Genomic DNA, 13,964 nt, shown 5'->3' with positions numbered 1-13,964 from the left:
ATGTAAATTAGTTCAACCATTGTGGAAGACAGTGTGGTGATTCCTCAAGGATCTAGAACCAGAAATACCTTTTGACCCAGCAATCCTGTTACTGGGTATATACCCAAACGATTATAAATAATTCTACTATAAGGACACATGCATGCGTATGTTTATTGCAGCACTATTTACAATAGCAAAGACATGGAACCAACCCAAATGCCCATCAATGATAGACTGGATAAAGAAAATGTGGTACCTATACACCATGGAATACTATGCAGCCATAAAAAGTAATGAGATCATGTCATTTGCAGGGACATGGATGAAGTTGGAATCCATCATCCTCAGCAAACTAACACAGGAACAAAAAACCAAACACCGTATGTTCTCACTCATAAGTGGGAGTTGAACAATGAGGACACATGGACACAGAGAGGGGAACAACACATGCCAGGGCCTGTTGGGGGGTAGGGGGTGAGGAGAAGGAACCTAGATGATGGGTTAATAGGTGCAGCAAATCACCATGGCACATGTACACCTATGTAACAAACCTGCACGTTCTGCACATGTATCCCGGAACTTAAAGTAAAATAAAAATTAAAAATAAATAAATAAATAAAACTAAATAGTTAGAAATAATGAATAAGATCTAGTATTCGATAGCACAACAGTGTGACTATAGTCAATAATAATTTAATTGTACATTGTAAAAAAGCTAAAAGAGTACAACTGGATTGTTTGTAACACAAAGGATAAATGCTTGAGGTGATCGATACCCCATTAACCCTGATGTGATGATTACACATTGCATGCCTGTATCAGAATATCTCATGTAACTCATAAATATATACACCTATTATGTACCCACAAAAATTAAAAATTAATTTTTAAAAAAACTGTATGCTGAATTTCTAATGTAGGTAACTGTAGATGTCCACTAACATTTTCAATAGCTGCATAATATTTAAATGTGTAGACATACATCAATTTGCTTAGCCGACTGCCTATCTTGAGATACTTAGGTCGTTTACAACTTTTCACCCTTCAAAACAGTTTGAAGATGCACAGCTTCCTACAAGCCAATTACGTGTTATTTCCTAAAGATACATTTTTACAAGTGGAATTACAGGGTCAAAGGATATGCATATATTCCAAAGGACCTTGTACCAGTGTATACTCCCACCAGCAGTTTGAGAGTGCTCCTCCCCCGACATCCTCACCCTCACTACGGCGTAGGAGCGAGGTAGATCTTCTATGTGTATCCCAACAACACTCTCTATGGTTCCATAAAGGCCCCACCTTAATCAACCTTATAAAGGAAATCTGATACAAGCACTAAAACTTATGCTTTCTTATTATTTCAAAGTTGTAACTGTTTACTTACATAGATACCAGAACTGGCTAAGAGGACATTTTTCTGTCAAATGCCCCAGGACCCAAAATAAAATTGGTCCTCTTTGTATGTCTCCAGAATACATCTAAGCACTTTTTGGTTCAAAAGATCTCTCATTTCCATCCTCTATTTACCATTCCCATGGCCACCAGTAAAATTTCACACCTTTATTATCTCATGCCTGGACTAAGTTGTGGTAGCTTCCTGTTTTTCCAATCTCCAGTCACCACTCCTATCCCCACCCCAGCTTGGACTCATGCTGCACATAAATCTACCATTTCGTTTTCCTTTCATGTCATTCGTCTGGTCACAAAAGGCCTTGATGTCTCCCAGGGGTGGATGCAATAATATTCAGACACCCCAGTTTAGCAGTTAGGGGTGCTCCACGAACAGGACTTACCTCTACTGCCTGACTCTCTCTCTTGTCACTACCCTCCCTACACTTTCCATTCCAGCAGGCCAGCACTTCTCTCTGGAGAACGATTCCCATCTCCATGCCTTTCTTCTCATCCCTCCTCCCAACTTGAGTGCCCTTCTGACCTTTTGTATCCTATCCTTCAAACCCAGCTTACTTAAGAAGGAGGTGGGAGGGTTAGACCCCGCCTGGCCACCGCCCCGTCCGGGAGGTGAGGGGCGCCTCTGCCCGGCCGCCCCTACTGGGAAGTGAGGAGCCCCTCTGCCCGGCCAGCCGCCCCGTCCGGGAGGGAGGTGGGGGGGGTCAGCCCCCCGCCCAGCCAGCCGCCCCGTCCGGGAGGTGAGGGGCGCCTCTGCCCGGCCGCCCCTACTGGGAAGTGAGGAGCTCCTCTGTCCGGCCAGCCGCCCCGTCCGGGAGGGAGGTGGGGGGGTCAGCCCCCCGCCCGGCCAGCCGCCCCGTCGGGGAAGTGAGGGGCGTCTCTGCCCGGCCGCCCTACTGGGAAGTGAGGAGCCCCCCTGCCCGGCCAGCCGCCCCGTCCGGGAGGGAGGTGGGGGGGTCAGCCCCCCGCCCAGCCAGCCGCCCCGTCCGGAAGGGAGGTGGGGGGATCAGCCCGCCGCCCGGCCAGCCGCCCCGTCCGGGAGGGAGGTGGGGGGGTTAGCCCCCCACCTGGCCAGCCGCCCCGTCCGGGAGGTGAGGGGCGCCTCTGCCCGGCCGCCCCTACTGGGAAGTGAGGAGCTCCTCTGTCCGGCCAGCCGCCCCGTCCGGGAGGGAGGTGGGGGGGTCAGCCCACCGCCCAGCCAGCCGCCCCGTCCAGGAGGGAGGTGGGGGGGTCAGCCCCCCGCCCGGCCAGCCGCCCCGTCGGGGAAGTGAGGGGCGCCTCTGCCCGGCCGCCCCTACTGGGAAGTGAGGAGCCCCCCTGCCCGGCCAGCCGCCCCGTCCGGGAGGGAGGTGGGGGGGTCAGCCCCCCGCCCGGCCAGCCGCCCCGTCCGGGAGGTGAGGGGCGCCTCTGCCCGGCCGCCCCTACTGGGAAGTGAGGAGCCCCTCTGCCCGGCGGCCACCCCGTCTGGGAGGTGTACCCAACAGCTCATTGAGAACGGGCCATGATAACAATGGCGGTTTTGTGGAATGGAAAGGGGGGAAAGGTGGGGAAAAGATTGAGAAATCGGATGGTTGCCGTGTCTGTGTAGAAAGAGGTAGACATGGGAGACTTTTCATTTTGTTCTGTACTAAGAAAAATTCTTCTGCCTTGGGATCCTGTTGATCTGTGACCTTACCCCCAACCCTGTGCTCTCTGAAACACGTGCTGTATCCACTCAGGGCTGAATGGATTAAGGGCGGTGCAAGATGTGCTTTGTTAAACAGATGTTTGAAGGCAGCATGCTCGTTAAGAGTCATCACCACTCCCTAATCTCAAGTACCCAGGGACACAAACACTCTGCCTAGGAAAACCAGAGACCTTTGTTCACTTGTTTATCTGCTGACCCTCCCTCCACTATTGTCCTATGACCCTGCCAAATCCCCCTCTGCGAGAAACACCCAAGAATGATCAATTAAAAAAAAAAAAAAAAAAAAGATATCACAAAAAAAAAAAAAAGAGTTCTCCTCTGCAAAACTTTCCTTGAGCACTGTGGCCTGCAGCTGTTTCTGCTGCCTCTAAGCACTGATGGTCTCCCGGTTTTGTTAATATCTCTTTGTTTTAGTTTCCATATATCTTACCTTTCCAAACAGATCGTAAACTCAAGGACAAGGACAACGTCTTTTTTTTTTCTGCTGCTTAAAACACAACTTTATTGATGAAACACAAGTCTTAGAATAACAAATATAAACTAATATAAAAGTGTAGCTTATTCATGATGTATAACTAATTCATTGTCAGTTTAGGTAGAGGAAAGATTAAAAAATCTCAATCTAGGTAATAAGATCAAATCAATAAATTCTTTCTGTGTACAAATACTAATATTTCATTTGGCATCCTTAAAATGGTTCATCCTGAACCCAACCGTTACAACCAACATCAGTCACTGTTATGATATATGATAGTCATTATTCCAAAATAGCAGCTGAAAAGATCTCTTTACCATATACGCACAATGAAAAACAAAGAATTTACAAATCACATCGTACCAACTGCAAATACCTTAATATTGTTTGGGACAGACTCCAAATTAGAGTTTGGTTAATACTTTCAGGACTTTTACTTTCACCACCAGATCATTGTGATTTGCTAGTGCTTTGATTTTCTTAACACAAACTCCAGACTCTTTGAATAAGAAAAAAAGTGAACTTCTGCTGAATTCTTTCCTGGATGATGCGAGCCCTTCATTTTTTATGTTGTCATTTATATTCTCAAATAGGGTAAGGATATTAAGAAGAATCTCTCTATCCCATTCTTTATTAAAGAGGGAAATCAATTCTGATGGTACTTTACAACTGACCAGCTCTCTTGTCATGGCTGGATTTTCAGTAAAGTTTATAATTAGTTTCATAATCTGTATCTTGGTGAAGTGATTTCCCAGGAATAACAAAGCAAAAAAGTCTGGAAAAGAATAGGAAAGCAAATGTTGGTAATGATTAGTCACAGTCATGTTGGTTAACAGTCTTAGCCCAGCCATCTGCACAGCTGAGTCCAAGCGACAGACCATGGTGTCATCACACACTTGACTGATGTACGTCTTAATCTTGCCCTGATTTTCTGCGTTCACACTCAAGTTATTAAGGGCATTGTAAGTCTTTTCCCTAATTATGGGGTCTTTTGTTTTTATCAGTTTTGCAATAATTGGGACACCTCCCAATTCACGTATGGCATTCTGGTTAAATGAATATGCTGCATTGTTACCCAGAGTGACCAAGGCTACTTCTTGAATAAAGGGATCATTTGTTCGCTCCAGGATGTTGAGGACCTTTTGGAGGTCTGGAGCACTCAGAATATCATCAATTTTATAAGGAAAGTTGAACTTGCCTCTCCGGACAGGCCATGTTGTAGCTGGAGCCCTGGTGCTCTTACTTCGGGCCTTTCCCTTGGATTTTCCACTTGCCCTGCCCCCGGCCCTAGATCCACTCCTGGTGGGGTGGCAGCCTCCACCCCTGCCTCCTGGGCAGGGTAAACTCGGTGCAAGGGTCCTATTCCCAGAGATGGTACCCACCCTAGCCCCTTTGCCTGCCTTTGCACTTGCCTGTTCCTTCAGCGTGTTGAAAAGGGCCTTGGCCTTGGCCTCTAGGCCACCTCCGCTGTGGGATCCTGAATGGGCCTTCTCTTTTACACCCGGACAATCCTCGAGTCCCAAACTCACCTCAGGCTTGACCTCTGAATCACCCTGAAGTTTGGCCCCAGACCCTGCCCCGGCGTTAGTTTTAGCTCCTTTCACAGTCTCAACCCCAATCTCTGAGGTGTCCGTAGACTCCTCGTCTTCGTCCCAGATTTTCTCGTTCTCGTCTCTTCCCCAAGCCAGTCTGTATACACAGTAGCAGGCACCAGCCCCGATAACCACACCAGCGGCCACGCAGCCAGCTTCCCGAGTGCGGCCCATGGTATAGCTGGGACAAATCTCTTAACCGGAGCACAAAACAGGCTCGCTCTGGCCCAGAGAAGCGCGCACACGTCGGGGGCGGAGTCTGCAGCTACTGCTGGCCGGCTCTGAGGCAGCTTGACCTAGGAATAAAGGATGCATTTCAGATTTCAGGCTCCTCCTCCTTTTGTGTCTTTGCACGCAAACAGACTGAAACAACAACAAAACAAACAAACGTACAAAAATACAGAGATACTGGCAGAGACTCGGGGCTTGATATCTAGATCACTGATTCCTTTCTTCCACCCGGAAGCTAAGTTTGGAAATTTTCCCCGCTTAAAGACTCTCCAACCTCACGTTCCACCACCCCACCCCAGAACGTTAAAGTTCCCTGCCACCGCTGCCCTTCCAGATATCCTGTGAACAGTGGCGCCCTCACATGCACCCACAGAGGTCCAGGCAGTTTTTTTTTCCTTCTCTTTCTTGCTTCCAAGTGCACTGCTTCGTGCAAACCTGCAGACAAGGGCGCGGGGAGAGGGGTACTGAGAGCTCGGGGTACATATAGATCTCACCTGGGACGGGACACACATCCCTCTTCTGAATTCCTAGCCCTTTACAACTGCCTTGCCCAATGTTTCCCGCCTTCGGTTACCCTCCTGTCCTCACAGAGCTGCGGCTTTGGAATTCATTATCTCCCTCCCTCTTCCTCCTTCGATGATTCCTCTAACCCTCCATTCCACCTCCACCCCTACTCCCATCATTGGCATCCTCCGAAGATGTCGCCACACATTTTCATCGTTAACATTTTCCTTGTAACAAAATGAAGTGAGAATATCTAAAAGCCGTACTGGCGTGAAATGCCTAAAGGTCTCCAACTCTGCCCTTGCCTCCGCCAACTCCTCCATCTCAAAGGTACCAGGACACCCCCACCCACCCACCCCCCCCCCCCCCCCGTGTCATTATACCAACTACCTCTGCTCCCGAGCAATTTCTTACCTCCCTCACCTCGGTTTCCGCTTCCACTAAACCTTCAAGACTGACAAACTTCAGAAGTGAGTGCTTGGTCGACGGACCAACACCAAGGACACTGTACCCCAAACAGTAATTTGGAGTAACGTCCTCCCAACCCCTGGACTCTCTTGACGCCCACCCCTTCTCAGCTATTTTCTTCCCTGTCTTGTACTTGCAGAGCAATTTCTTTTGCAAGCTCCGAAATGGTGTAGATAAGAGGGAAGGAGGGGGATATGGAAGGGGTCCACGGGCCCACTCGAGTTGCAGTCGCCACCATGCTCCACCCCCAAATAATGCCATCACCCTTATTATGACCTACTTGGTTCTTGACAACTTTGCGTTTCTTCCTGCTCCAAGGGATGGACTGGCCTCCGGCCCCAAGATCTGCAGACACAGGCAACAAGGCAGAAACTGAAGGCTCAGCGGACAGAAAAGCACTTCGGGGAGTCCCAATATCCACTTCTCCTAATTCAGGGTCCTAGCTGTCAATGGATTTTACCTTTTTGTTTCTCACCCTACCCTCACTTCTCTGGACTCCGCTGACACCAGCCCTGTCGCTTGGTAGTGTTCCCCTACCCCCGTCCCCGCCCCCGGCCCTCACTCCCTCCCGCAGCCCCAGCGGTCGGCCATTTTCCCAGCAAAACCACACCCCTTTCAAGCCACTGGAAGCGGGGCGGGGCGAGGGGGGATATGGAAAATCCGAGGAGAAAAACAAAACCAACCGATCTCTTCTATCCTTCTCCCCAACGCACCCTGCCCGCAATGACAAGCACTTTTCCTGCAGGCACTGTTACATCCTCTTTTACTGAAGAAAAAAAAATGGCAGGAAGATTGCTTGAGAGTCGGTAAAGGGCCCAAGTTAAGGCAAGGACCTCAGTCATCCCAGTCGTTCTGGGCGCCGCGGGACAGCTCCAGGTTTACACTGACCTGCAGGGATTCCAGGCAGACTATTCCTTTGTTCCCAAATGGCACAGCGTCCTGCTGAAAGAAAAGGGGTATGACTGTCAGACGCACAGCCCCAAGATTCTGGCTTGGTAGATGTACCAGCACACAGGACATGAATCCGAATATCCGCCCTCCCTGATTCAAGGCCCTGGATGTTAAAGGTCCCACGACGCCCGAGTCTGGGGTCGCCCCTGGAATCCGGCCCCAAGGTCTACCATTTTTGTTCTAGAAAGGGCCAGGGATACTGCAAGGGTTTGGAGAAAGTGAACTGTGCTCCCCCTTCGGCCTCCACCGTTCACTGCCCGCGCCGCAGGGATCCCCTGGCAACGCCCACCCACACACAAACCTGCTGGGATCCAGGCAGAACCTCGTCCTCCTTCCCCCAGGCCACAGGCCCTCTCGCCCTCTGGGCGATAGGAAGAGTGCAACCGGACCAAACGAAGACTAGGATTAGAAGGACGTCTGCACGCGTCGGCTCCAGCTCACGTGAGGGCCACGTCAACCATGAGATCAGGACCCCAATTACCACTCCCATCAGCAGCGCCGCAGAAGCCGGCCCTCCCCTTCCTTCCCTGACACATCAGGTCCTGCCACTCATTTTCCTCTTTGCCAACCCCGGAGACTAGAAGTAGCTTCTCTTTGTGGTGAATTTGCCTTTCTTTGGTTTACAGGGAGAGGCTGTATCTGCTCCCGTGTCCGTTGGCCTTTTCTTCCTCTTCGAGGAATAATTTTTTATCTTCTCTAGTCCCAGTCCAACTGTCTCTCTCTATACCTCCCCCCATCACCAGTCATGAATGTCCAATTTCTTCTGCACGCCTGTAAAATGTGGAGCAAGATGTTAGAAAAGGAGATAGATCGTGGGAGTGTCTTATTTAAACTTTTCTGCTCATTTGTTTTTAAATCAGTAACGCATTACTTTTATATTGAGAAAATAAAATGATGCTATTTTCCTTTGAGTGGAGAGTTTAAACGGGAGAGAAAACCCAAAAGGCCTCATTAATTTCGTTATTTTATTTGTAACAGTAGGAAAATATTTCTACTGGTTACAGCCAATTAGTAGCTTTTAAAACAAAATAACTCATTTTAAAATTGAAAAGTGGGCTGAGGTGGGTGGATTGCTGGAGCCCAGGAGTTTAAGGCTGCAGTGAGCTATGATGTCACCACTGCCCTCCAGCCTGGGTGACAGAGAGCAAGCCTCTATCTCTTAAAAAAAAATGGATTTTTTTACATGATCTATGAATTACTCCACAAAGAGACGACCAGTTGTCTAATCTTGGCCATTTTACACAAATAATTCCTTACTTTTTCTATTTTTGAATCAACTTGCAATTTGATAAGTTAAAGCAACACAACCCTGTCTTATTAAATTAAAGAAAAGCATGTATTTAACGTCCCAAAGTCTTGACCGACTGTTATATGAACCTCTTGTGATTTGATGGCTACTCTGGTCACCTGCCTCTGAATTGAATTCCAGTCTACCAAGGCTGAGGCACCTGAGGGTGTGAGGGATGCAGCGATGTTCTAATCCTCCCCGCCCTGTCAAGAGCGGAAGAAGGTGCTGCCCTCCCACCCTTCCACATTCCATAGCCTCTCATCCCCTGTATTCAGGCACCCATCTATTGTTCACTCCAAAAATATATATAGATGAGTGACCAAGGTGGTAAATGCCACGTTTACTCAGGTGACCAATCAGAGTAAATACCTTTGGCTCCTTCCCTTCCTTCCCCAAATTCCCACAGAGGTAACAGCAATGCATCGAAGGGCTTTCTGTTCCTACCTACCCCTCTGCCCTTATTCATGGTGCCTAAGTGAGCATTGCTCCTAATACTGTGTGCCGCCACCACCTGACCTGAGAGGTGCAGCCCGCTGGGCTTCTTGCCTCTGGCTTCCTTAAAAAGGGAACCTAACCTTGTTGCAGAGTTACTGCCTGCCAGTCCATAACCACCTTGGTGCCCGCTCAGCCAAATGTATGCCTAAGGAACAATCCCCACGGATTAACCCAGAGTAGGCATTCTCACACGGACAACCTTGTGGACCACCTGCAATTGTGGTCATACGTATATTCATTTTCGTGGAGAAAGGAGCCATAGCTTTCATCAGATTCTCACAGGCATGTATGACTTTTAAAAAATAACTAAGAACTATTAATACTTTCCTGAAAAAAAGCTATATATCCCTTCAATAGAAAATCTACTCCTTCCCAGCACTGTGGGAGGCTGAAGCTGGCAGATCACTTGAGGTCAGGAGTTCGAGACCAGCCTGGCCAGCATGGTAAAACCCCATCTTTATTAAAAATACAAAAATTAGCCAGGAATGGTGGCACGAACCTGTAGTCCCAGCTACTTGGGAGGCTGAGGAAGGAGAATTGCTTGACCCCAGGAGGCAGAGGTTGCAGTGAGTTGAGATTGTGCCATTGCACTCCAGCCTGGGCAACAGAGCAAGACTCCATTTCAAAAAAAAGAAAAAGAAAAAGAAAAAGAAAGTCTATTCCTCTCCCCTCTTCTCTGCCTCTAGTTATATACTTATTTTTTTAAGTGCAGAAATCTGTAGAGTGGAATGCAAAACTGCCCTGCAATGCCTATTCTACCACCAAGCACTTCCAATGATATCGACCTTTCTTCCTGCAAATATACAGTATATGTATGTGGATGTGTCAAGTTCCAAGTTGAACAACATGCAAAACAAAACAATTGACATTTACTGCAGTACTTGCAATAAATCTGCACTTTAATCGGAGAATTTATATCTTTAAAAATGGAGTCTTTCTATCCATGCCAACTTTTGAGATTTTCAATAAATGTTATCTTTCTTTATACTCATTTCTTATTATGTTTGTGTTTTGTTTATATGAATGACATTCCCATTATGATTACACATTCTACCTGGTTATTGTTTGTCTCAGGTAAAGTAATTAATTATGATATATTTATCTTTAGTGACCATTCTTATTATTTCTAATAGTTTTTTCATTGATACTTTTGGTTTTTCTAGGTATGCATGCATAATATCTGCAAATGATGATTTTTCATTTCTTCTTTTCCAGTATTTATATTCTTTATTCTTTTATTTTCTGCATGTATTCCATTGACCAGAACCTCCAGAACTAGTTTGAATGATAATGGTGATTGAGGGCCTCCAGATCTCATTCTTGAAGAAAATGGGAGTGTCCTTAGTATTTCATTGTTTAGTGCAACCTGACATTTGCTGTTTGTTTTTCATGTGTTCTTCTTCATCTGTGTATGGATGATTTGGGGGATGCCTAAAGGTGCACTTTTATAACCCTTTATATAAGACTGAGGAAAATTAAATTGTCCACATCATAATACTGGGAAGGAGAGGAAATAGGGAGAGCGGCCACAAGTGCTGAGCTTATGGGGAATGTATTGGTGAGTAAAAACAACACAGACTCTTCTCTCGTGGTGGAAATAAGACCTTAATAAAATGAGCGTGCACACACACACACACACACACACACACACACAGAGAGAGAGAGAAAAATACTGTAAAGGAAAAAACCTCTGTTAATACCGTTTTTAAAAAAGGGGCATAGTCTGAGGATCAGGGAAAGTTTCCTTGCTGGGGCAGAGAGAGTGAAGTTTTCAGCTGAGATGAAGAAAAGCAGGTGGTAACTAGGAAAAGAGGGGAACAGAAAATAAAAAATCTCAATTTCCCCACCCCTCTGATAACTACTGTGATAACCAATCTACTTCAATCCTAGGATAAATCCTATGAAAACCACTGTTAATTTTTCAGGTGACTCTTTCCACGTTTTGTTGTTGTTTCATATATATTACTAAAAAATATATGTAGATACATTATGTGTGTGTGTACACATATATCTTTCTAAAATAATTTGGGATTATATTATGCATATTATTCTGCATAACTATTTTTTTCACCTGATATATCATGTGAATCTTTTTAGCAGACACACTAATATTCTGTAGCGTGGAATTACCAGAATTTAACCAATCTTTTACTGATTGATACTTAGCCTCTTCCTAATCTTTATCTACTACAAAGATGCTGCAGTGAAGACTTCTGTCTATATATATTTTGGCAACTATGATATTATTTCCTCAAGATAAATTCCTAGAAGTAAAATAACTGTGTCAAAATGGGTGTTCATTTTAAATTTTACCCATGCTGCCAACTTTCACCTCTTAAATTTATATATATAGAGAGATCGATCGATAGATAGATATATATATATGCATTCTATGTTGTGCTCCAAATAATTAATTTATTTAATTATAAGTGAGATTAAACATCTTCTTAGAGGTTTGTTAAGCATCTGTATTTATCTTTCTGTGTACTGTCTTTCCTCATTTTTTACTAAGTTGTTCATCTGTTTCTTACTAATACATAAGAACTTTCTGCAAATTAAGCAAATGAGTCTTTTGACTTCAATAAGTGTTATAAATATTTTCCCGATTTATAATTTTTTGGACTTCTATATAGAATTTTTTATCTTTACAGTACAAAATTTACGAACTTTTTTCTTTTTTTTATTATACTTTAAGTTCTAGGGTACATGTGCACAACGTGCAGGTTTGTTACATATGTATACATGCGCCATGTTGGTGTGCTGCACCCATTAACTCGTCATTTACATTAGGTATATCTCCTTTTTTTAATTATTATTATACTTTAAGTTTTAGGGTACATGTGCACATTGTGCAGGTTAGTTACATATGTATACATGTGCCATGCTGGTGCGCTGCACCCACTAATTCGTCATCTAGCATTAGGTATATCTCCCAGTGCTATCCCTGCCCCCCTTCCCCCACCCCACAACAGTCCCCAGAGTGTGATGTTCCCCTTCCTGTGTCCATGTGATCTCATTGTTCAATTCCCACCAATGAGTGAGAATATGTGGTGTTTGGTTTTTTGTTCTTGCAATAGTTTACTGAGAATGATGATTTCCAATTTCATCCATGTCCCCACAAAGGACATGAACTCATCATTTTTTATGGCTGCAAAGTATTCCATGGTGTATATGTGCCACATTTTCTTAATCCAGTCTATTACTGATGGACATTTGGGTTGGTTCCAAGTCTTTGCTATCGTGAATAATGCTGCAATAAACATACGTGTGCATGTGTCTTTAGAGCAGCATGATTTGTAGTCCTTTGGGTATATACCCAGTAATGGGATGGCTGGGGCAAATGGTATTTCTAGTTCTAGATCCCTGAGGAATCGCCACACTGACTTCCACAAGGGTTGAACTAGTTTACAGTCCCACCAACAGTGTAAAAGTGTTCCTATTTCTCCACATCCTCTCCAGCACCTGTTGTTTCCTGACTTTTTAATGATTGCCATTCTAACTGGTGTGAGATGGTATCTCATTGTGGTTTTGATTTGCATTTCTCTGATGGCCAGTGATGATGAGCATTTTTACATGTGTTTTTTGGCTGCATAAATGTCTTCTTTTGAGAGTGTCTGTTCATGTCCTTCGCCCACTTTTTGATGGGATTGTTTGTTTTTTTCTTGTAAGTTTGTTTGAGTTCATTGTAGATTCTGGATATTAGCCCTCTGTCAGATGAGTAGGTTGCGAAAATTTTCTCCCATTTTATAGGTTGCCTGTTCACTCTGATGGTAGTTTCTTTTGCTGTGCAGAAGCTCTTTAGTTTAATGAGATCCCATTTGTCAATTTTGTCTTTTGTTGCCATGGCTTTTGGTGTTTTAGACATGAAGTCCTTGCCCATGCCTATGTCCTGAATGGTAATGCCTAGGTTTTCTTCTAGGGTTTTTATGGTTTTAGGTCTAACGTTTAAGTCTTTAATCCATTTTGAATTGATTTTTGTATAAGGTGTAAGGAAGGGATCCAGTTTCAGCTTTCTACATATGGCTAGCCACTTTTCCCAGCACCATTTATTAAATAGGGAATCCTTTCCCCATTGCTTACTTTTCTCAGGTTTGTCAAAGATCAGATAGTTGTAGATATGTGGCGTTATTTCTGAGGGTTCTATTCTGTTCCATTGATCTATATCTCTGTTTTGGTACCAGTACCATGCTGTTTTGGTTACTGTAGCCTTGTAGTGTAGTTTGAAGTCAGGTAGTGTGATGCCTCTAGCTTTGTTCTTTTGGCTTAGGATTGACTTGGCAATGCAGGCTCTTTTTTGGTTCCATATGAACTTTAAAGTAGTTTTTTCCAATTCTGTGAAGAAAGTCATTGGTAGCTTGATGGGGATGGCATTGAATCTGTAAATTACCTTGGGCAGTATGGCCATTTTCAGGATATTGATTCTTCCTACCCATGAGCATGGAATGTTCTTCCATTTGTTTGTATCCTCTTTTATTTCCTTGAGCAGTGGTTTGTAGTTCTCCTTGAAGAGGTCTTTCACATCCCTTGTAAGTTGGATTCCTAGGTATTTTATTCTCTTTGAAGCAATTGTGAATGGGAGTTCACTCATGATTTGGCTCTCTGTTTGTCTGTTGTTGGTGTACAAGAATGCTTGTGATTTTTGTACATTGATTTTGTATCCTGAGACTTTGCTGAAGTTGCTTATTAGCTTAAGGAGATTTTGGGCTGAGACAATGGGGTTTTCTAGATATACAATCATGTCATCTGCAAACAGGGACAATTTGACTTCCTCTTTTCCTAATTGAATACCCTTTATTTCCTTCTCCTGCCTAATTGCCCTGGCCAGAACTTCCAACACTATGTTGAGTAGGAGTGGTGAGAGAGGGCATCCCTGTCTTGTGACAG

At 44.9% G+C, this 13,964-nt stretch overlaps 1 protein-coding gene across 3 annotated transcripts in view; it reads right to left on the bottom strand.

Moving 5' to 3' along the window:
* Positions 1–3,547: 3,547 nt before the first annotated feature.
* The window catches only part of ARMCX1 (armadillo repeat containing X-linked 1), a 48,513-nt gene continuing 38,096 nt past the window's right edge, over positions 3,548–13,964 (bottom strand). The window contains exons 1-4 of one of the 3 annotated variants that reach the window (XM_031006084.3): positions 7,599–8,067; positions 7,235–7,285; positions 6,627–6,691; positions 3,548–5,439 (exon numbers count right to left, since the gene is read on the bottom strand). In XM_031006084.3, the coding sequence (XP_030861944.1) occupies positions 3,956–5,317 (1,362 nt within the window). In that variant the 5' untranslated portion in view covers positions 5,318–5,439; positions 6,627–6,691; positions 7,235–7,285; positions 7,599–8,067 and the 3' untranslated portion in view covers positions 3,548–3,955. Of the gene's footprint in view, positions 5,440–6,626; positions 6,692–7,234; positions 7,289–7,598; positions 8,068–13,964 lie in introns of those variants that run through there. The other 2 variants (XM_031006083.3, XM_055376583.2) reach the window with 2 other exon arrangements.

Source organism: Gorilla gorilla, chromosome X, assembly GCF_029281585.2.
Source record: "Gorilla gorilla gorilla isolate KB3781 chromosome X, NHGRI_mGorGor1-v2.1_pri, whole genome shotgun sequence".
NCBI classification, from domain to species: Eukaryota; Metazoa; Chordata; class Mammalia; order Primates; family Hominidae; genus Gorilla; species Gorilla gorilla.
Note: the sequence above shows the minus strand (reverse complement) of the source record. Positions and strands in the feature narration are given on the sequence as shown.